The 21,313-nt window shown below is 40.5% G+C and overlaps 4 protein-coding genes across 6 annotated transcripts; 2 read left to right on the top strand and 2 right to left on the bottom strand.

Annotated features, from left to right (window-relative positions):
- The first annotated feature begins 1,110 nt into the window (after positions 1-1,110).
- On the top strand, positions 1,111-3,718 carry golt1bb (golgi transport 1Bb). Its single transcript, XM_068603354.1, has 5 exons — positions 1,111-1,215; positions 1,796-1,887; positions 1,986-2,164; positions 2,274-2,355; positions 3,207-3,718. The coding sequence occupies exons 1-5, from the start codon at positions 1,191-1,193 to the stop codon at positions 3,243-3,245; spliced, it is 417 nt and encodes a 138-aa protein (XP_068459455.1). The 5' UTR covers positions 1,111-1,190; the 3' UTR covers positions 3,246-3,718.
- Positions 3,719-5,177: 1,459 nt separating this feature from the next.
- Positions 5,178-6,380, top strand: LOC137803668 (spexin prohormone 1-like). Its single transcript, XM_068602370.1, has 5 exons — positions 5,178-5,240; positions 5,342-5,387; positions 5,491-5,550; positions 6,158-6,241; positions 6,322-6,380. The coding sequence occupies exons 1-5, from the start codon at positions 5,178-5,180 to the stop codon at positions 6,378-6,380; spliced, it is 312 nt and encodes a 103-aa protein (XP_068458471.1).
- A 573-nt stretch (positions 6,381-6,953) lies between these two features.
- Positions 6,954-12,598, bottom strand: ldhbb (lactate dehydrogenase Bb). 3 transcript variants are annotated; one of them, XM_068602523.1, is made up of 8 exons: positions 12,470-12,598; positions 10,437-10,573; positions 9,646-9,763; positions 9,288-9,461; positions 9,024-9,197; positions 8,802-8,919; positions 8,223-8,346; positions 6,954-7,710 (listed from the first exon to the last, which is right to left on the bottom strand). In XM_068602523.1, exons 2-8 carry the CDS (start codon positions 10,563-10,565, stop codon positions 7,543-7,545), a joined length of 1,005 nt encoding a protein of 334 aa, XP_068458624.1. In that variant the 5' UTR covers positions 10,566-10,573; positions 12,470-12,598; the 3' UTR covers positions 6,954-7,542. The 3 variants fall into 3 exon arrangements, with proteins under 3 accessions (XP_068458624.1, XP_068458622.1, XP_068458623.1); XM_068602521.1 differs by lacking the exon at positions 12,470-12,598 and adding an exon at positions 10,878-11,029; XM_068602522.1 differs by lacking the exon at positions 12,470-12,598 and adding an exon at positions 10,874-10,950.
- A 744-nt stretch (positions 12,599-13,342) lies between these two features.
- Positions 13,343-17,303, bottom strand: tmpob (thymopoietin b). Its single transcript, XM_068603996.1, has 6 exons — positions 16,694-17,303; positions 16,435-16,552; positions 15,948-16,103; positions 15,598-15,710; positions 15,407-15,507; positions 13,343-15,291 (listed from the first exon to the last, which is right to left on the bottom strand). Exons 1-6 carry the CDS (start codon positions 16,925-16,927, stop codon positions 14,907-14,909), a joined length of 1,107 nt encoding a protein of 368 aa, XP_068460097.1. The 5' UTR covers positions 16,928-17,303; the 3' UTR covers positions 13,343-14,906.
- Positions 17,304-21,313: the final 4,010 nt, after the last annotated feature.

Here is a 21,313-nt window from a genome sequence, read left to right as displayed (position 1 = left end):
TGGGGGAAATGGCACGCAGTGTTCTGGATATTTTCAGTATTTATGGAAACATTTGTAAATAAATACATATATTGTGTGGGAAACAATAGTGCATGCACATATTGGTGAATTGTGTGGAAAAGGAAGAACAAAAAGCGTAAAAATAATATGTTAACGGCGCAATCACTGCGCAGTTGTGATGCACAGAAACGTTCAAACGCGCATGCGCAGACCCGTACTGGATCCCAAATTGTGAAGAGCGATCACTCTGTTTGAATCTCTGGGTACCAGAAACCAAAGCGACTAACAGATAACTTTACGTTGCTTTCCATGGACCACAGTATTATTATTATGGGATGTCACTGTCAAAAGTAAATACTGCATTCATTCATACTTTAAATCAAAAACCAAAAACACTAAAAAGGACAAAAGCACAAGGAGTCTGTTTCAAAAACAGGTTAAATTTTCAACTAAATCAATCCATGATTTATTTGAAAGGTGTACTTTTTTCCAGACACTCAGCTTGTTTAATTGTAATTTGTTTTAGCATATGTATTGCAGTGTAAAAGCAGCAAAGTTAACATCAACATTTCTTTTGCTGTCATGAAAAGAATGTAGGAAAACTGTAGAATAAGGTTTATTGCCAAGTAGGCTTTCACAGGAATATGACTTGGTGTTTTGGGACATAACCATAAACGTATTAATAAAGTAAGACTGAAAAGTTAAAACACTTTTAAATAAAATATAAAAATGTACAATAAATCAATGAAAATATACATGTATGTTCACTGTATGTCTGTATTTGTAAAGCGCCGTACAATTCTGTGCAAGAAGAATGTGCAAAGGTTTTCGCCGAAAAATATGACTACAATGTGCAGTGTACAGATTGAAATGACCACGAATGTAAAGTAAAAGTAGAAAACAATTTTTATACGTTTTAAATACGTTAACGTTCTGCTACAACGTTCACAGATCGTTTGTGGGACGTGACGAGCAGAAACACAATCAGCACGCTGTGCCAACAACTGCAAAATATAGACGATCTTTGGCACGTGCGTGTCTCCGCACGACGTGGCGCAGCAAACCGCGTCGCCTCCACCGCTGCTCCTGTTGTACCGCTAACGGCGTAAAGCAGCAGGTTTGAGCCGCTACGAGCTCTGCGTTGTTTGATTATTGTTATTAATAAATAATTACCTCCTACTGCTGCCAAAATGATTTCTCTCACGGATTCACAAAGTAAGATGGGTTCATGTTTTTCCGCTTCTTTTGTCGCTGTTTCTGAGTTAAACCCGGTTAGTTAGCTGAACATATGAGGTTAGCAGCTCAAACACCATTGGCTGAGATTGTAGTTACGTCATGTAGCTCTACGTCACTGGGAAGTCTTTTAAAATGAGAAATATCTCATTCATTTTCTTCCAATATAAATCATTGTATATGCATTCAAGTTATCAACTAGTTTGTTGTAATGAATATAGTAAAACTGATTCCGTTAACATATTAGTTACTTTCAATAACCTCCATCACTTGTTTCAACATTGATCTGTATAAAATATAGGCTACCCAAGTATTACATTCAATAATGGATGCTATGATTGACCTTTTCTTTAATTGCTAACCATTTATTGATTGATTAGCCTGTTATTTCAGCACTTTTTCTATTTTTTAAAAATCCTTCTTTCTTATTTGTTTGCGCCTTTGTAAATGTCTGCTTGAAATTGTATGTTTCCATCTCCTCCGGATATTAAAGTACAATCTTACCAACAGTTTCTTTCATGTGACCACACGGCCGTCATAAAAACTGTTTTGTTTCTCACAGAAATTGGCATGGGGCTGACAGGGTTCGGTGTGTTTTTCCTCTTCTTTGGGATGGTGCTATTTTTTGATAAAGCTCTCCTCGCCATTGGAAATGTGAGTTGACCAATGATTCTCTATTACCACTCTGACCGACGTTCAAACCTCTACCTCACCTCTCACCTGCCGTCCTATCGCGTGTCTTTGTTGTGCAGATCTTGTTTGTTTCCGGCCTGTCCTTCGTCATCGGCCTGGAGCGAACGTTCAGGTTCTTCTTCCAGAGACACAAAGTGAAAGCCACCGGCTTCTTCCTTGGGGGAGTGTTGGTGGTTCTCATCGGCTGGCCGATCATTGGAGTCGTTCTGGAGATCTACGGTTTCTTTCTATTATTCAGGTCGGCTCAAACGGAAAGAAAACAACCTCTCTTTGCCGTCTTTGTCTTTAATCAACGCGATTTAATGGCCTGACCTAATTCTCTCTCTTGCGCTCTCTCTCTGTAACAGGGGATTCTTCCCGGTGGCGGTGGGCTTCATCAGACGAGTACCTGTCCTCGGGTCTTTGCTCAGTTTACCAGGGATCAGTACAGTAAGTGCCACATCGAGCAATGGATCGCTGAATGAATGCCCCTTTAAGTGAATGCAGACTTTAAACAGCTGATTTATCACACAGAATATGTATTCACCTTTGTCTCGGTTGTTATTTTATGTGTTCATTTGTATCAAAAGCTGCAACAACACACAATATTTGACAGTTACATCCAAAAACACTGTATTTACAAGCCGTAGGCACAAACGTCAGGCCACCAAAACAAAAAGTCATAAAAATGAATTTAGTAGTTTACTTTTAGGTTACATTTTTAGGCCTTTATTTTCTTTATTATTAATTATTTGGTCGAGGCGGTGTTTACATATAGCTTGTTGTATTTGACAAACTCATCCAAACTCAAAAGATATTCAGTATGATTTGATAGTAATATCATACATTACCAACAAAAAGCATAAAATCCTCATATTTTAAAAGCTTTAATCTGAGAGTTTTGTTCAGCGTTTTGCTTGAAAAATGACCAAAACGATGAATCGATTATCAAAAATAGTTGTAGATTGACTTTCTGTACTGATTTCCAACTTGTCCATGAATGAACTAACCGTTGGAGCTAAACTTATGTCACGACAAAGATGTCCCATTGAAGTCTACTCTCTCTCACACTGACAGTAACTAAAGCAATGTGAGGGCGAGAGAACAGAGTCTCTGTTGTCCTGAACACTGAGCGTCTGTTAGTGTTCAGGATCAGTTATCTGTTCTCTTAATGTCTCATTGCGTCATCAGGGGAAACTTTATTTTCAGTGGTTCACTTTTTCTTCATCTGACCTTTAAACCTAGTTTGTCTGATTCATCAGAAGTTATATAATTAACACTGTTGTCTTTTTCTCTTTCAGCTAGTGGATAAAATTGGTGAGAGCAACACGATGGTATAACAGAGGACCGTTTCTGTATCAGAGGAGAGCGTCAATATTTATCATAGTTACTAATAGATACTGTATACTTTGGTCTTTGCCACTCCAGAACTGTGAATCCAGACAAAGTGTATCTGTGTATGTTTAAATGACATCATGATGTTTTGTATCCGACAGCCAAGAGATTTCTTTTTAAATAATTATTATCATTTTAAAAGCTGGAAGCAGGTCTCCCATTTTGCATCATTCCTGTCTGATATTTATGGACCGATAACTTGGGACCACTGGATCAGCGGAGAGGCGGGAGCTCTTTGCAGCATCCTCTCCTCTGGATTGTGTGCCTGAACTAGGAGTAATTTTTTTTTTTTTTTTTTACGAGTCTTTCAATGAATTGTTACTGGAATTTTGTACACTGAAAATAAATAGCGTTGCGCTAAATGTTACTCGGGCAAAGACACCGGAACAGTTGTGGAAAAGGTTTTAGATGCTTTCCATGGAGATGTTTTACTGTAACTTTTGTAAGTGCATACTTGGAATAAAGTGTCTTTTATAAGTTTGTGTTATGTTTTTTTTTTTGCAGCAGAGATAACAGTTTTATATGCTACCCAGAATAATGAATGAGAGTATAATTACCTTGGATTAGTATACGTCATGAATTACTTTTGGTTATCTGTGATGTTCTCTCAAATCCAACATTTAGATTCCTGTATGAAAACGTCTTAAATCTAACACATTTGCCAACATAAACTCGGCCAAGTAACTGTAAATAGTATATCTGCAATAATCATAAATCATAAAATATGATTACAAACATGATAAAACACTTACAGCATGCTGTTAAATGTGTTTAAAACGGTTAATTAACATTCATAACCTAAACACCTTGGACTGTAGGCATGCAGCAGGTGTAATTAATAACATTAACGAGGGCTCCATGGAAAACCTTGGAACCAAAATGTCTGCTGGTCACCTTAGTTTAGCATATGGGAACAGCTAGTCCGCTCTGTCTAGAGGTAAAGACCCACTCAGCACCCCTAAAGCTCACTGAAACAACAAAGTACGTGAGGGACAAGTGCAGCACCTGGACTGTTGTGAGGCCCCATGCAGGTGTCTCCGCCCACCGTCTCTACTGACACCAAGTCAGCGTTCATTCATAAAATCCCGCGTGTCGTCATCACGCGGTGACCTCGTGAAGAGACTCTGCTGCTCACGAGCGTTTTCACAAGTGTAAATCTCGCCTGTGTGACTGCACTTAACGAGCGCCGACAGTTTCATCAACACCTGTCACTCCCGTCAATGGAAACATGACGTGAGACGCAATCGAGGCACTACTTGGCCTCATCAGTGACGTATTGAATGAGGGGATTTGACTTGTCGTGTCTATAATGTAGCAGTGACAGAGGAAATCATACCACAGAAGTATTTAGCCTGCAGGAGAGCACTACACATACTGTTCACGGTAAGATATTCTTTTTAATAATGTTATTGTTATGATTATTGGTATTAATAATAGGACTATTAGTTGATTGTGTTTGCACAATTTGACTTTTCTCAGACTTAACATATCTGAGAAGCCAGATATTTTGATGATTAAAACGTACTTTAAACAGTAATATTTTACTTTTAGCATTGCATGTAACGTAAATGTGAGCAGAAATAACTTTTTCATGTGCTTACACGTCCTCTGTAAACAGATAAGTGGCAATATTGTCAAATACATTTCAATACATAATATGAATGTCTTCATGAGATTCAAATCTTTTTTGGTATAGTTTAATTGTTGACAAATACAGTGTATTAATAAACATTTAAGATATCATTGTATCTGCTTGTAATAATAGCATTTATAAAATGGTTTTGTGGTTGTAGAGCTATACTCCTATCAGAACTTCTACTGGTGTTTTCTATTTGTTTTATTTATAATCATACTAAATGTCATTACAGAGTTGAACAATGTCTCTAATAGTCACGTTTCTTGTGGTGACATTGGTCGCTCAGTGTTGGGGAGAACCACAGGTGGGTGTGAAGTTAGATTTAGTTTCTCTTTGACCCAAATTCAGACAAACACATGAAGAAATATAAAGAGATAAACTATGATCTTCTGCATCATGTTTCAGCGGAGGAACTGGACTCCTCAAGCCATCTTATACCTAAAAGGAGCACGTAAGAATTTGCAGAGGAGATTTAATACTCTCAAATTGTTTGGTTTTGAGCTGTTCTGTCAACTTCAGAGAAAACTATGTTGAACGTTGATTTCTTTTTACAGAAGGACACCGCTCAGTGTTGCGGCGCACCAGCAGAGAGGAAGGGGACACTCTAAACATAGGTGAGTGTAGTATGTGATGCCCTGCAGCTAATTGGAAAAATCAATAAAAAAAATAGCATGTATGCATTGGTGCAGTGTTCATTTTTCGGCTTGTTCCACTTTCTAAAAAGTGACACATTATAAAGGGTTTACAACTTATAACTAATGACCTGGTAAATAAATGACACAAGCCGATACTGAGAACGACTTCTGAGTTTTCATGTTGAGAAAAGTCTCTCAGGCTGGTGCTGACTGTGTTATTTAGCAGCAAATCACAATCCATTCATTATGCACTATTTCGAACTGCAGATCTAGATTATTGTTTACAAATTTAATAACTTTTGACTTAACCTTGGCTAAAAAAAAATCTCGTCACATTTAATAAATGACTTAATTAACTTGTTATATGCATTAAAGATGGTTTATTACCGTTTTTTAAACAACCTATTGACATTCATACTTGCAGACTTGATAAATTGGCCTTCTAAATATCGAGCAGAAAAGGTGCTCTAGTTAATGGGCACCGATTTTACTGATTTATGAAGTATTTGTAAGGTTGTAAGTACCACTTTGTGACAGTTTGATAGGACTTTAACTTATTAAATGTCTTTACTGTGTGTCTCTGCAGTGACACACAGCCAGAGGAGGGATGGACCTGAACTATCTTTAACTTCTCTTCTTCTGGAGCTTCTGCAACGATCTGCTGAACGAGGTAAACGCCTGAAAGTGACCAACAACACAGCAATTTGAAGATTCATATCCAAATCTTTTCAAATATATTTTCTTCCTCAGGTGGAGGTAACGCAGAGCGTTCCCAGGATGAACAAGATCTGAGTTTTAAATATGTTTAAAGATGTTTTTTTCTTTTCTTGTCTTGTTACATTCTTATATTCATTATGTTTTCTTATCCGTGTTACTTGTCGCTGTTGAAGTTTACAAACGTGCTAAATAAATAAAATTCCCTTGCCTTGTCGGTGTGCCGTGTTCAACATGGAGGGATTTCCTTTCACAGTCGTACAATTTATCTATTGAGAACGACAAAAAAGAAGTCAGGGTCAGCTCGGGGCAACAATTTAGTAATTCACGCCACACAGTGATTAACACCGTGCTAAACATCACTAAGTCATTCATCATCACTGTCAGAGAGGTGGCCCAGTGGGATGTATTGGACATGACAGACTGAACTGGCTGTGACTGAGTCAATCAAAGGTCACCAACTGAGAAGAGTTTTAATCCTGTTTTTTAGACTAACAAATCAGAATAAAAGTGCATTTGTATATGTCTGACTATGTAAGATGTTCACCATGTGAGTAACACAAACAGGAGGTCACATGAGAAATCACAGCTGAACATTTACATTTTGTCATTCAAGGGATCTGGCACAATAATGAGTTTTTCACAGACCATGCTTTAAAGGGGCTTTATTTTGTTTGTTTACAATGAAGATTCGATAAATGTGGAAGTAAATACCAAATTATATGTGGATTGTTTCTTTGTTTTCATAACTATAACTGCCTATCAGTGCAACAAAGGGCCTCATATTATGCAGCCACCATATCAAACCTTTTATTCCAGGATACAGGAAAAAGATTTGAACCAAAGCTTTTATCTGTTAATTAATTAATGTCCCCATAAAATCAACTCTGGAGGTTTAACATTGTTGTATGATTTGTTTAAATTGTCATTGTAACCTTTAAAATAAATCTTTCAGTGCAATAACCAAACACATGCACTTTACTGATTAAGCAACAACAAACTTGCTTTATTACACACCAAAGTGACACACACAGTCCCACACAGCCATGGGCAAATGAGTCAGAGCAGCATTTCACTCCGTTAATGTCACAAACTGACACCTACAGCTAAATCTGACGGGCTCAAACTCCCCGTACGCCTGTGAATCTACAGAGGGCTGTGGGTTGGAGGCGTGGAAGGTGGCGCTGTGTGGTGTTTAGTGACTGCAGAGTGATAATACGTAAGGAGGGGAGGGCTACACTGCCCCCTGCTGTTCAGTTAGACGTCCTGCAGGTCCTTCTGGATGTCCCACAGTGTGTCGGCACTGGCCTGCAGCTGGGCCACCTCGTCGTCGGTCAGGGTCATGTTGACCACGCTGGCCACGCCTCGGCTGTTCAGCACGCAGGGCAGACTCAGATACACCTCGTCATTGATCCCGTACATGCCCTGTACACCACGAACACGAACGGGAAATTTAGAAGGAATATGAATTCTTGTGTTTAGATTTTAAAAAGGCTGAACAAAACAAATTGGAAGTGACAAAAAACCCAAAACTTTAACCTGAAGGCAAAGGATTCAAATTCAAAGTGATTATTACAGGATTTGTTTTTCACACCCGTCTCAGATGTCACACCCAGTGAAATATATTATACTATATACTGTGTAAAATAAATGCTGCTGACTGAACTAAGCCTTTTGCACTGAAAACATATTCCACTGTTTGTCACTGAGAGCTCAAAGACATTTCAGAAAAGTGAGCTTGAACAAGCAAAAACGCCATTTATATTTAAAATAAGTAGTTATCTTTAAAATAGTCTTTTAAACCAGCTTATTTTTCTCAATTAAACCAATCTTAGCTGATATTCCTTGCAAAAAAGAATAATATTTATGCTAAGAAGTAAAATAAAAGTACTTCAGGTTCTGTCTTCAGTGAAAATGAACGCGTGTGTTTCCTTTACCTTCACCATGGTGGAAACCGGATGAATCCGGTTCATGTTCCTGATGAGGCTTTCTGTGAGGTCAGCTACGCTCAGACCGATGGCCCAGTTGGTGTAACCCTTCAGTTTGATCACCTCGTAGGCACTGAGAGGTCGGGACATGAGATTTGGCTTTTGTCTTGTTGTCAAATATAAGAGGATCTCACTTTTACACTCTTCTATTTTCTTACCAATACGATGTTAATTTAAACAAGTGACAATTGAGGGCAATATGGATCAAATGAATCATTCGTTATCACGTCTGTTTTGATATGTGACCATTATTATAGTACTAGTATTAAATTTAGATAACAACGTTTAACTAATGTGGTATAACATTTAAAGAAATTATTATATATACGACCCTAAAAGAAGAAAAAAACATGCTAAAAAAATCTATACATTTAAAATGATGTTTATTCAAGGTCTTGATAAAAATGTTTGTGTTTTATTTATTTAGATGTGAGAAGAGTGTTGAGTATGATTACATGGAGAGGTGTTACAAGATGGAATTATGACTCATTTCTAAAAATACCTATCATTCAAGGAACTGCGGCCCACCTGTCCACCACCATCTTGTGCGTTTCCATCCAGTTCTCTTCGTCACAGTCGGTGCCGATGTCCGGGTTCAACGTCTGCAGGTTGACTCCCGCCACGTTTGTTCCGCTCCACACGGGCACTAGAGACACATGTGGACGCCATTGACCTTTGTGCACATGCTCCCCACAGCACGGTCTGCATGATCGTTTCAGAAAATCATTCAGAAATCCAACTGATCCTCACCACTGGTGTCTCCATGCTCTCCCAGGATCCAGCCGTTGAAGCTGCTGGCGTGGATTCCCAGTTTTTCGGCCATCAGGAAGCGAAAGCGCGCCGAATCCAAGTTGGTGCCGCTGCCGATGACGCGGTTCTGGGGAAGGCCGCTCAGTTTCCAGGTGACATAAGTCAGCACATCGACTGTTAGGGGGCGTTGTCGTCATTATTAGAGTGTGCATGCTGTGTGTAGGAGAGAAACAATTGAATGGAGGAGTGCGCATTGGAGAGTACCTGGGTTGGAAACCACGATGATGGTGCAGTCGGGGCTGTATCTGACGATCTGAGGGACAATGTGTTTGAAGATGTTGACGTTTCGCTGGACGAGGTTCAGCCGGCTCTCTCCTTCCTGCTGACGGACTCCAGCTGTCACCACCACGATGCGGGAGTTCGCTGTCACGGAGTAGTCTGATAAAAGGAGTAGTAGATTTGTCATCGTGGTTCAGGGTCTCTATGCTCAGGTATCGATAAATAAAGATTCAAATTTCAACAGAGCTGGTAAAAAAAAAAAAATCATGGTTTTTTTGTTGCCTGTAAGGACAAAATGCTTGCCAGTCGGCTGCACACCACAATGTCTGAGGCGTAAACTTGCCTTTGTCTGCGACTATTTTGTGGGTTTTGAGGAAGAGGCTGCCGTGCTGCAGGTCCATCATCTCTCCTTTCAGCTTGTCCTCCATCACGTCCACTAGGGCCAGTTCATCAGCCAGCTCCTGCACACATCAGGCAACAATACACCAATGTTCATTTTCTGCAGTTGGAGTTCCCAGTTGAAATAACCTTGACATATAAGTTCAGGTGTTTGTTTCAGGGACACAATATTGTAGCATACCATTGGGCATATAAAAAACTATTTTCTGCATATATGATCTCCCATCTGACCACAATAAGTTGCTTTGGCTTTTTTAGACCACTTTTACAAATAAGACACTCAATTATATTTCTAGTGAATAAATATAAATCTATATTTACCAGCTATGCATACAGTACAACGTCTCAGTGGGGAGTCCATCATTAAGGTCAGATTACTGCCATTACTGCTGTGCAGCAATTTCAGTTGTTTTAGCAGAAAGTAATTCTTTCTTTATTCAAATGGTCATACACATAAAAGTATTTCAGTGTTTTGCTCGAGGACACTTCAACATACAGACAGTAGGAAGCTGGGATCAAAACCGCCAACCTTCTGAGGGGATGATCACTCTACACACTAAGCTAAAGCCGCCTCTTTTGGTGATGAATACATTTGTATTTCATTGTGACCCCCACCTGAACAAGGACAGTGAAAGATCAGAGTAATAATCCGGTGTCAGTCTGCAGGAACCCTGGGTATTACCCCGTCCTGTGACAGCAGCAGGTAATAGGAAGCAAGACCAGTGGAGCTCTTACCCTGAGCAGGATGCTGATAGCACAGGCCATGCCAACCTGGCCCACGCCCACCACTGTCACTTTATTCCTGGGGGGCTCAGGAGGACCACTGAACAGCGGGGTCATCAGCTTCTGCAGAATTGAGGCCATGTTCAGGGCTGAGGAGAGTGAAGTTAAGATGGGTCAGAAAACATGTTGACGCTGTGCACGGACACAATGGCGGGAGACGGTCCTGCATCCAGAAAGCTGCATGCTCAAACTTCATGAATACTGTATTCAGGATGTCACATTTTATATTTTGAGTGAAGAGGGATTAAAAATGAAGCCAGACATGTATCACAGTAACACTAATAGAAGCGTGTCTTCTCTGTCATCTATATACATTTAAAAAAAAGAATCTTGACGCAGAGTTTAACCTTGAAATGACAAGCAGCCAGATACATAAATATGAGCAATACTTGCATTGTTTGGCGAGGCTCCGAGCTGCGAGGTATAAATACCAACATGTAATCAGCATGGCAAAGTGAACGGCTACTTAAGGTGTGTTCCCACAGAGCTGCGTTCATCCACAGTTACTATTTGTGCAGACAATCGAGGCAGGTATCCGGTCAGCTGCAGAGGGAGCTCAGAGCACATGTGACTCAGAGCCGGCTCCTCTCCTCTCCCTCCTCCCCTCCCTCCCGCCCGCCCAAATGGAGGACGGAGGACTATAATCGGATGCCAAACTTGACTGACTGACCGCATACTGTTAAAGGAGTTACTGTAATCCCTTAACGCTGCCGCCATCTGCTGCACCTGAACTACAGATGAACATTCATCTTGCATAGAATAAAACACCTTTAAAGAACAATTAGTCAGAAACAGTGGAAGTAGTAGTTCACAGATTTTACTAAATTACTCTCTGGATACATGCGATATATTACATTATCCTTAGTCCCCATTAATAGGGCTATATTATTGCCACTGTTTAGTAACAACATGCAGAAAACTGAATTATGTATGATGTTGCTGCCACTGAATTTGTAACACATTTATTCTGCAAATTGTTGACACTATAATACAAGAAACACTCCAACTGCAGGCTGTGCATGAGATTACTGCTTAAAATTCAGTAAATCATGTTATTGTGAACGACAATGCACATGTGCAAAGATTAGCTCTCGCTCATTATTTGACATCTCTGAAGTAGGATGAAAGCCCCATTGAAAGTGCACGACTAAACTGTCCATTCATTGGCCTTGAATGAACTGGATTACCAAGAGAAAGCGGTGTGCACTCAAAGTATGTCAACAGGAGTGGGCATCGAGGTGGTTCAGCCTGCAAGTCATAGTGGGGACAGTAGGTTTCATGACTTTAAATTATGCCAAATAAAAACGTGGTTTGGTCCCTGAATTATCGAGGAACCAAAGTATCATCAGCTAATTTGGCTGTTGTGGAGCAACAAGGTTAAGTCTACCTTGAACCTGAACACAATGCAGTAACCAAACGACACATTAGGAACTACAACAGTCAACTTCATTTAGACTGTAAGGATAATACATTGAGTAAAACATTTAACTTTGATAGTTGTGTTGCACCACGTAATAACATCCCTTCCACTGACCTGAGTAATGACTTGGACCACAAGGACCCAGATAAAACTACATGAAGGCAACAAACTACTCACTCCTCAAGAAGAAGCTATTCCTAAATTACTGTTAATCACTTTATCTTTAGAATACATTTCTTGATTTTAAAACAGTGACAGTGCCTTTCAGTGTACCTGTAGATAAACAGTCCAACTGGAAGCTGTCACAGTTAGTAAAGACCAACTTACATGGTGGATAAACACAATACTAAAATACATGTCATTAATTCGAAAAAAAGTCTGAAGAACTCAAAAATCTGCACACGAGATACATAAAGGAAGAGGTTACATACAAAACACATGTTAAAGTTTGGATAGCAGAACTTTCCCCAGACATTGGATAAATTCAAACCAAAATTCAATCTAGATCTGTGTGCCTCTTGCAGATATTAAAAAGTTCCAGATAAAGGAAATCATGGCCGTTTACCTGTTGTCTTGAGGGTCCAGTCACTTCGCAAGTTCTCGTCCTTATTTCAACACGTCTCAACCCTGGTGTGCTGTGCTGAGTGCCTGCTCCTCTTCCTGTTGTGTCGTCAGGCTGCAGCCTACTGGATTTAATTGACTAAGCCTCTCCATCCCCTGCAAAGTCTCAGTTTGGCACTCCAAGGGTCACCTCAAGCAGCTGGTGCACAGTCACCAACACCACAAAGTTATGGGAAAGAAAGAGAAAGCTTGTATATAGGGAGACAAATCCCCACAAATCACTTCATAGGTATAATTATGTCTTTTGTGCCAACTCAAATAAAGAAAATACCGACTGTATTTTTCATACTCACTGTGACACATCTTGATTTTTAAATAAGCACCTGCCTCACAGCCTCTCTGCCCTGGTTACGGTCCAGTTGAAGGACCTTTGCAGTGTTTTGGCTCAACATAAATGACTTGAATGACTCCATGACTTCAGAGCCGGGGAGCTGCTGCCTCTGAGCAGTTTCAGAACAGATTATTTTAGGGAGTGTGTAATCTGGCTGCGAATTTGTAATTTTGGGCAATACAAAATAAACTGAAAAGTAATGCGCACTGAATTTCTTGATTACATTGATCATCGACACCGACTGGGCATCCACAAAAAGGTGCCAAATGTTCCCTTTACTAATCATCACTTTAAAAACATAGAAATTTCCCACATTCCCTAATAATGATTGTGACTCAAGTCAAAAGCAAAACTTTTTCTAAAATCCTAAAAAGTAGGAATTGTTTGGGAATATTATTAGCATTGTAAATGTGTTGCAATAAAATGGTTAAATGGTGCAGAAATACTGGTATTGACCAAAGAAAACTACAGAACACAGGAGAAAAATATGGTAACAGCCATGTTTATTTCATGATACATTGCCTACATTATCATAAATAAACTAATAAAAAATCCTTACCCACATAACCCCTGTCATTTTTGTCCATTGCGGGAGAGCTGCCTGTTAATGACTCATTTGTGTTAAGTCTGCAAAGTTCAAATTAAGATACAGTATCACTTTCACGTATTACATATTGCTTTCAAATGTTAGCTTAAAATGCGCTATAAAAAGTTGAACATACCATTTTAGAAAAATATCAAAATAGAAACAAAGATGCCCTAGAAATCCTCCCCCCCTCCCCACATCACCTTTAGTGAATGAATCAATCCTTTCTCCCAGCAAGTAAACAGAAACATACCATCTCTTAATTGTGGTAATTTGCTCAGGCAGAAGCAGTCAAAGAGCTCTGAAGAGAATAACTTCATTAACTGTCCCAAAAATATTAACTTTCTCCATGTCTGGACACATGCAGTCAGTATGGCGGGCTATGTGGGTGCACTGCAACAGCCAATCCTGCTTACAGGACTGAAGGATCAGGAAACTAATAAAAACGGGAAAAAAGCACAGCAGAGCACAAAAACCCAAAGCATGTAAACTCAAATAGACACACTGCCAGGACTGAAAAATCAATAATCCATGATCAAACGCTGCAATTTTAGTTTCCTTGAGGATAAATCTTAAAATAAGGGGAAGATAATCAAAAAGTAAAAGAGTTTCATTTACAATTTTGTTTGTAAATTGATGAAGACATTGATGAGATCCCAAAGGTAAATATTCTTCCTCAAACCTGTCACAGTAAAAATGGGGATGACAATACACAGAATCATGATTTTAGTCATAGAGCCCCGTTAACAATGACTCGAGCGGTGATCAACAGCCATTGAAAACATTTTTATACCTCGACCTGAACGTGGGCGGATTTTCCTCATGCAGTGATGCGACCTGATTACACTGCGTGTCTCCTCCCAGCACGGACCACATTAAAAGGTTTGAGCTGAATCGACCTGAGCACCATAAAAATAATGAAATCACTCTACCTAACTATGGCTACAGAGCAAATTTTGAATTTTGTACAGAAACACATCTAACATTCTGGTATTAGTAGTAGCACTGCTTTGTGCTTAAAATGGGAGGGCACTACGTGCTAAGAGTGTCCAGGCACTTCACCATCAGAAAAAAACACCTGGCACAGAGAGTTAGAAACTACAGTATGACCATCAAAAACTACAATCATGCATGGACAAACTGGCCTCTCCATTCTGCACATGTTTCTACACACAAGGGTTAAATACACACAAAGACAAACAATTCACAGATTAAAATAAACAATAAAAGGAGTCTCTTCTGACTGCCACAAAACAGTGTTATCCCGAAGCTACTGTTTCCTCTTGTGGTGGGAGGAAAGCCAAAGTCCAGAGAGGAGAAAGTTCAGTGTTCCAATTAAATCTGTAACCTTTGTCCAACGTGTGGGTAAAAAGAAGAGGGGAGCCAAGTTTGCTGCTTGAGTTGTGGTGGGCTGTGCTGTGGCAGGGAGGTGGCGTGGGCAAGGGGAGAGACTGCTGAGGGTCTTTACTTACCGGCGCTCTTTGTAGCACCGCTGCTGCTGATGCCCAGGTAGGTGGCTGCGTTGTTCGCGACACCCTGGAGGGGGGCGATGACGCTGTCCAGGAGGCCTTTGAGGGTCTTGACGCAGTCGGCATCCAGGTTCTGGTAGGCATAAAAGAGAGAACCACCCACCACAACGAGGAGCAGGAGCTTGAATAACATAGACAGGAAACCTCGTCGGGCTGGCGCTTTGCTTGAGACACTGGTGCTGGCCCCTCGGGAGAAAGACTCAGAGAAGGACCGGGTCTCAGTGCGGACGCTCTGCTGCAAACGGGACTCATCCAGCCAGTATTCACTTGTTTTTAATGGCCGACCAGCTGCCCCTCGGATCGGACGCCTGCAGGTCGCACTGATCAGGGAAAGAAAAAAGCAAACTCAAGGCTTGACACAAACATATATCTAAATCCAAGATCCACGGTTTTGACATTTTGATTCAGATTTTGTATGTTTCATGTGCCCATTACCTCATGCCTGTTGGTGTGTTTATTTCATTGGCAAGAATATCTTCAACAACACTCTCGCTGGCCTTCTTTACAGTTTCTTCAGTAATAATTTCCTCCACCACCTGTCAGTTTCATTAAAAAAAAAAGTTTTTAAATACGAACTTAAAATATACTCTTATATCAGAGGTTGCAAATGGCAAAATGTGCCTCACCTTGACTTGTCGTCTGCTGCTGCTGGTTCGGGTGGTAACTGGAGTTTTCCCTCTGCTCCTCACAGGCCTCTCTACTACAGGAACTGGCTCTGGTTCAGGGGCAGCAATCTCCTCTGAAAAAACACATGTAGTGTTAACACAGCAGTGAAACATGAAGCCATCAGTACACAAATCTGTGTTTTCCCAACGATTAACCAGGGACCTGCTGCATGAAGCAGATTTATCAACGTATCTGGATAACATTCAGTTAAGTGAAGAAAACATACTGAGATATTAAGACCATGTTATGTGCACTTGGCAAGTAATGTGAACTTTAAAAAGCTCCAAGGCAACATGTGGTCCGAGCTCACCATCCTCCTTGTCACTGTACTGGTCAGAATTGGTGTTGCCATTCTGGTTACTGTCTGCCTTGGGGAGAGCTGTGACGTCTGTAGGAGCTTCAGGGTCAGCTGCAGGCTGGTCCAAAAGCTTCTGCAGCTTCTTCTCATACAACTTACGGGTGGTGGCTGAAATGAGGGGGAGGGGCAAAATAAGATAAATTACATATTTATATTTTTTTCATCAATTAAGTAATTTAAGTTTTTAATTTTACTTAGAAACACAAAGCAATGCTTCAGGGACTATTGTTTACAAATATATATTTTTGTCTAACAGCTGGTCAAAACAAACAAACCAAATTTAAAGGATTCTTGCTAAATACATCATTAATGCTGATAAATTATTTCTTAATGGGATTTATCTGCATCTTTGAATATCTTCACCTTTGAATATCTTCACTCCAACCTAATCTTATGTCTCATGCTGGAGAAGTTTTCACACATGCCTCAAAGAACTCACCGACAATGGGCCCTGTGTCCACGCCATGTTTTTCCAGCTGTTGTTTTAAATCTTCATCAGTGAGATCTGTCACCTCCACTTCCTCCAAGCGAGGCTTGTCTGTCTTTTTGGTAGCTTTCTGCAGAAAGATTGAAGTTACAAATATCGCACAAGTCAAAAAGTGCACGTGTTCCATTAATAACGTCACACACACAAGCAACCACCCAACACCACAACGCAGCTTTTCACGAATTAAAAAAAGCATTTAAACTAAACGTACTCTTCCAGATCGACTTTTGTTGGACACCACGGGTGCAGGCAGCTCCTCGTCGCTGGAGAAGGTGTCTACAGGCGGACTCTTCTTCTCGTTCAGTGGGGTTAAGTTCTTCAGATACAGCTGCACATACACTTCTTTCTTGTGCTCTCCGGTGGGAAGCGGCACATTGTTGGCTGCGAGCTCATTCTTCAGCTTTTCTTTCGTGAGAACCGCCGGATCTTCGAGGAAATCTGCCATTTTTAACTTTATATTTGAGTTATCGATAACGTTCTTTTTTATCCTCTTTTTTTAAATTTTTTCCCGCTAACGGAAATTAGCTCGCTCACTCAGCCGCTAGCTACAAACAACAACACCGGGAACGTGACCGAATGGCGCTGTTGTCAAACACGACTGGCGCCAATTCAGCTAGCGGCACAGACACGATTTACTAAAATAAATGCCCCTTACTGCTTCTTAGCCCGCCGGCTGAATCGTTCACAGGAAGCTCAGATTTTTCGCAAACAGAAACGCGCGTGCGCTGCAAACGGAACCAATGCAAACAATCAAAATGAACTCGCTGCAGTGTAGTTGAATTAGCTTAGCTTCAAAACCGGTCCACTTGCTTCTGTCTGTCCGCGCTCGCGACAGGGTCGATCAACAACCAGCACCACTATTGGACGGCAGAGCCCAGTATGCTGCGCTCTGATTGGCTGGCTATGAATGGCAGGCTCGCGTGCAAGGCCTGCTGCCACAAAGAAAACAGCAGGCCCGTGATAAAGATAATGACTTCACCTTAATCCTTCCGACTATACTTGTACTATTGTTGTAAATAATTGGCGTAATTTAACTTATTGTTTTGATACGTAGACATCCGCAAGTTCAAACAGTGAAATGTATTCGCATTGCGTGACTAAAAACACAATGTAATGGCGATTTATTAGCAGTGCTGTTACTTTATACACCGGCATTTTGACTCATGCGTTAATGGTTTGTTACGGACATCAGTTAATAACAATAACTACAGCTGCATCAATGGATTTCATGTTACATAGTGTGGCATTGAGTATGGGCGGTCATAGAGATGAAGTCTGCCTCTGTAACAGAGGAGGGCAGCACGAGCCACATTATTCAAAAGAAACAAGGGTTTAGTCTTATTTTAGGTTTCATGTGCAATATCAAGCCAGCAAATTTATGGTTGTAGGAGAGAGAAGAATAAATACATGTACAAACTACAAAATAAAATCAAGGGAAGCTGAAGAAACAAAAATAAGGCTGCATCAGCACACACTATTTGTTTTTGGCCTTGACCTGGGAACAGCTAGATACACAGAGGTGGTCAGACACACTTATATATGTCAATAGTAAAATTATAAACGGAAACGGAAAAGTAAACGATGATTCAATCACTTTCTTCCAGTCCACCTCAACCCACACAAACTGCTTCTAGCTTCTCCAATATGAGGATCTGCTGCATTTGTCTTATTTATATTATTGCAAATTTAAAATAGACACATTTTAGACTGTTTTCGGAGGAAAAAAGACATTTGAAGACGTTAACTAGAACATTTTTATCGTGGCCTGATAATCAGACTGAATGAACTAAAAAGATGAGCACGGCAATTAAGAGGTCTGGAGCCAGGCAGATCCAGTATTGTTTGCCAGCTTGTGGACTAAATTATTAATTAAATCAAATAATTGATGGATGAATCAACAATAAATATAATGCAAGTTCCAGTCCGACACACTCGCGCACAGACATAGCAGTGTTTGACCACCTGGGTCTCTGGGCACGCTGGTCTCTAACACTGTGGTGAGGCCTCTCTCTTCCCGTCGTGGGGACAGTGGTTTGAGGTGGCCCTGTGTGGCTCCCCACCTGTCCTTCAGACCTGCCTCTCTGGGGCTTTCTGGGATGCTGCTGCAGAAACCAAGCAATTGATCCCCACCTCAGCTCCAAACCACACAAAATACAGCACTTCAAGTACAGTTCAGCTTTTCCATAGTCCATTTGCCAATGGAGTGTAAGCATAAAAAATGTTGAGCCCTTGAGAAACACCTCTTAAGCTTTCTTTGTATGTAATTTATACAGAAAATAAGGTGTGAGCCAAGAAACATAGAGAGTGCCTCTTTAAGCATAACAGTCATGGCCCCTGAAAAATGATCAAAGCCCGCTCTTTAATCGTCAACATTCACTTTTTCAGAATGAGTTCATTGAAAATGGAACCGTTCCAAAGTGATGTCGAACAGTCAGTGTAATCGACGACATTTCTTGACTGAAGATTGCAAAAATATAACTAGCAGACAAATAAAACTACTATTAATTAAAAAAAAGAAGCAATTTATGTGAAAATAAAGGCCTGCGTGCAATTACTTAAAGAAAGTTGGATTGAATTATTAAATGTTGTTGTGTTTGGAAAAAGCGGCTTTCACGTTCTAAAAGGGGATTTCTGATCACTTAGAAAAATGTCGAAGACAGACTCCTCGGTCAAGTTTATCTTGGATTTTAAAAATTTCTAAATCCCAATTGAGCCAACCACAAAAGTAGCTTAGGAAAAGTCAACCTTTACCACCCAGAGGTTGTCTGATCCAATTCCACTGACATAACAAAACACATAATTAGTTATAACCTACCTAGTTATGACATTTCAGCACACCGAAAGATCACAGCCCTTGTCACCTCATGTGCATGCATCTGTTACTTGGTCCAGATTTACGCAAAAGCTAAACATTTAGCTGGTTTTATTTCATAATTTCTCTTCTAAAAGTGTGTTTTGTTTGAAATTCACATTTAAGATGTTTACATTTGCAGAGAATTTTGTTGTACCATCCAAAACAAAACTTTTCTGCACTAATGACAACAATCTCTAATCCTGAGAGGATCTTAGCACAGAGCCAAACTAATTGAGATCAAGTCTCGGGCAGTTTCCTGTGCATAACGGAGGGTAGGGTGCAGGTAGTGTCAGCAGCGTATTTCACAGAAGCTGAGATTTGTGTGTCCTGGCCTAAGAACAGCCATCTTGTAGTGCTCACACAGTATATTTTCATCTGTTGACAATCCAAATTCTACTTGAAGGACACACGCTTAGTTGTAGACATTTCAGTCTGAAGGAAAAATGAGACTCCCTCCTTGGTCCTTGTTGATGCCCATTTGGCCACCTGCCTGTTTGTATCATAAGTACTCCTCCATATATTTGCATTACTATTATGATTTGGGCTTTTCCCGTTTTATTTGGCCATTGACTGCAGACACACACTTGCTCGTGTCCTCACTGAACTTAAGGCAAACATTACTGTGTGTGAACTTCCATGTAGTGAATTAAGAATTTCTACTGAGTCTCCACAGTGAGGCACCCATGTGATGCCATGTTGGATCACTGAGAGGAAAACTTAACATAGACCATCCATCTCCTCAAAATGTAATGCACTGACACAAAAAGGATCAAGACAAATTTGATCTGTTGAGCAACTGAAAGTGCTACTTCTGCCACTACAAATGCACTTCAACGCAAAGGAGCTTCACTGATGCACCTCTTTTTTCCACTTCACACTTCAGGACATCATGGGTCCTGTGTGCCTAGTTAAAGCTGCTATTATCAATGATTTCAATATTAGCAATGGATCAGATTATTAGGGGATGAGAAATGTGTTCAAATCAGCCCTGATCATTTGACTCTCCACAGAGATGTCATTTAAAAACCCAACAGGCAACTCTAAAAACACACTGTACACTATCTGTTTAACACAAAACAGCAGGTGAGAAAATTCTGGACAAAACCCCAAATGAATGCTAATGTTGATCCATTTCTGTAATCCTGAATAAGCAACTGTTCGTTGACAAGTTTCCTAAATAAACTTTATAATATAATATTAATGTTGTGTTTTTTAGCTTGTTCATGCTTCCCCCAAATTACCAAAAAAACAGGTCATGCAGTTTAAGGGGAGCATGTGCTAGTGAGCTGCTCTGCGCCAAACACAATCGTCAGCCTTGCCTAACCAGAAACATATCCACTGTTCATGAGCGCAGACCTGGCTCCGCCATGACAGGGCTTTCAAGACCTCATGGCAGCTCTACACTTCAGGTCATTTGTTTCAGCCAACACAACCAGCAAAGTGAACATTTTCTTCGTTGAGAGACAATGACACGTAATGCAATATAGTGTCATAACTCTGTAAACACAATTTAAAATTTCAAAGACCACATATTTGACTTAACTCATGGCTCATCACTAGGTTGGCCTTTTTAAAAAAAATAAAAAATTAACGTGGCTTACGCGGTTGAACTGAACGGCCAGTGGCTCGCGACTGAAAGAGAGGGCAACCTCACACAGGTGACTGCCAGACTCTTGAGTTAACAGGAAAGACATATTTCCGTGCTTAACTTGGCTGACGCTCTCAACAGACCTGCCTCTGCTTAGTTTTTCTGTACGCATGGCTGAACACGGGTACCGGACCAGTATGGGAAGAGCCAAAGACTTCTCAAAAGCCTCCTGTGATGTGTCGGTTGTGACACCGCCATGCCCCTTGACAGTCTCCTCTCTTTCCAGGATGCCTGGGCTGTGAGCTCACAGGCCCCTCACTCAAGTGAGGAGTCACCGTTCAGGAGCGTCAGCATTAACCCTACCTAATGAATGAGAAGTAGACAATCAA

The sequence above is a fragment of the Clinocottus analis genome, unplaced genomic scaffold (genome assembly GCF_023055335.1).
Source record: "Clinocottus analis isolate CAN_PGR_092001 unplaced genomic scaffold, fCliAna1.0.p SCAF_6, whole genome shotgun sequence".
Lineage (NCBI taxonomy): Eukaryota > Metazoa > Chordata > Actinopteri > Perciformes > Cottidae > Clinocottus > Clinocottus analis.
The sequence above is the reverse complement of the archived record's forward strand: the minus strand, read 5'-3'. Positions and strand labels throughout refer to the sequence as shown.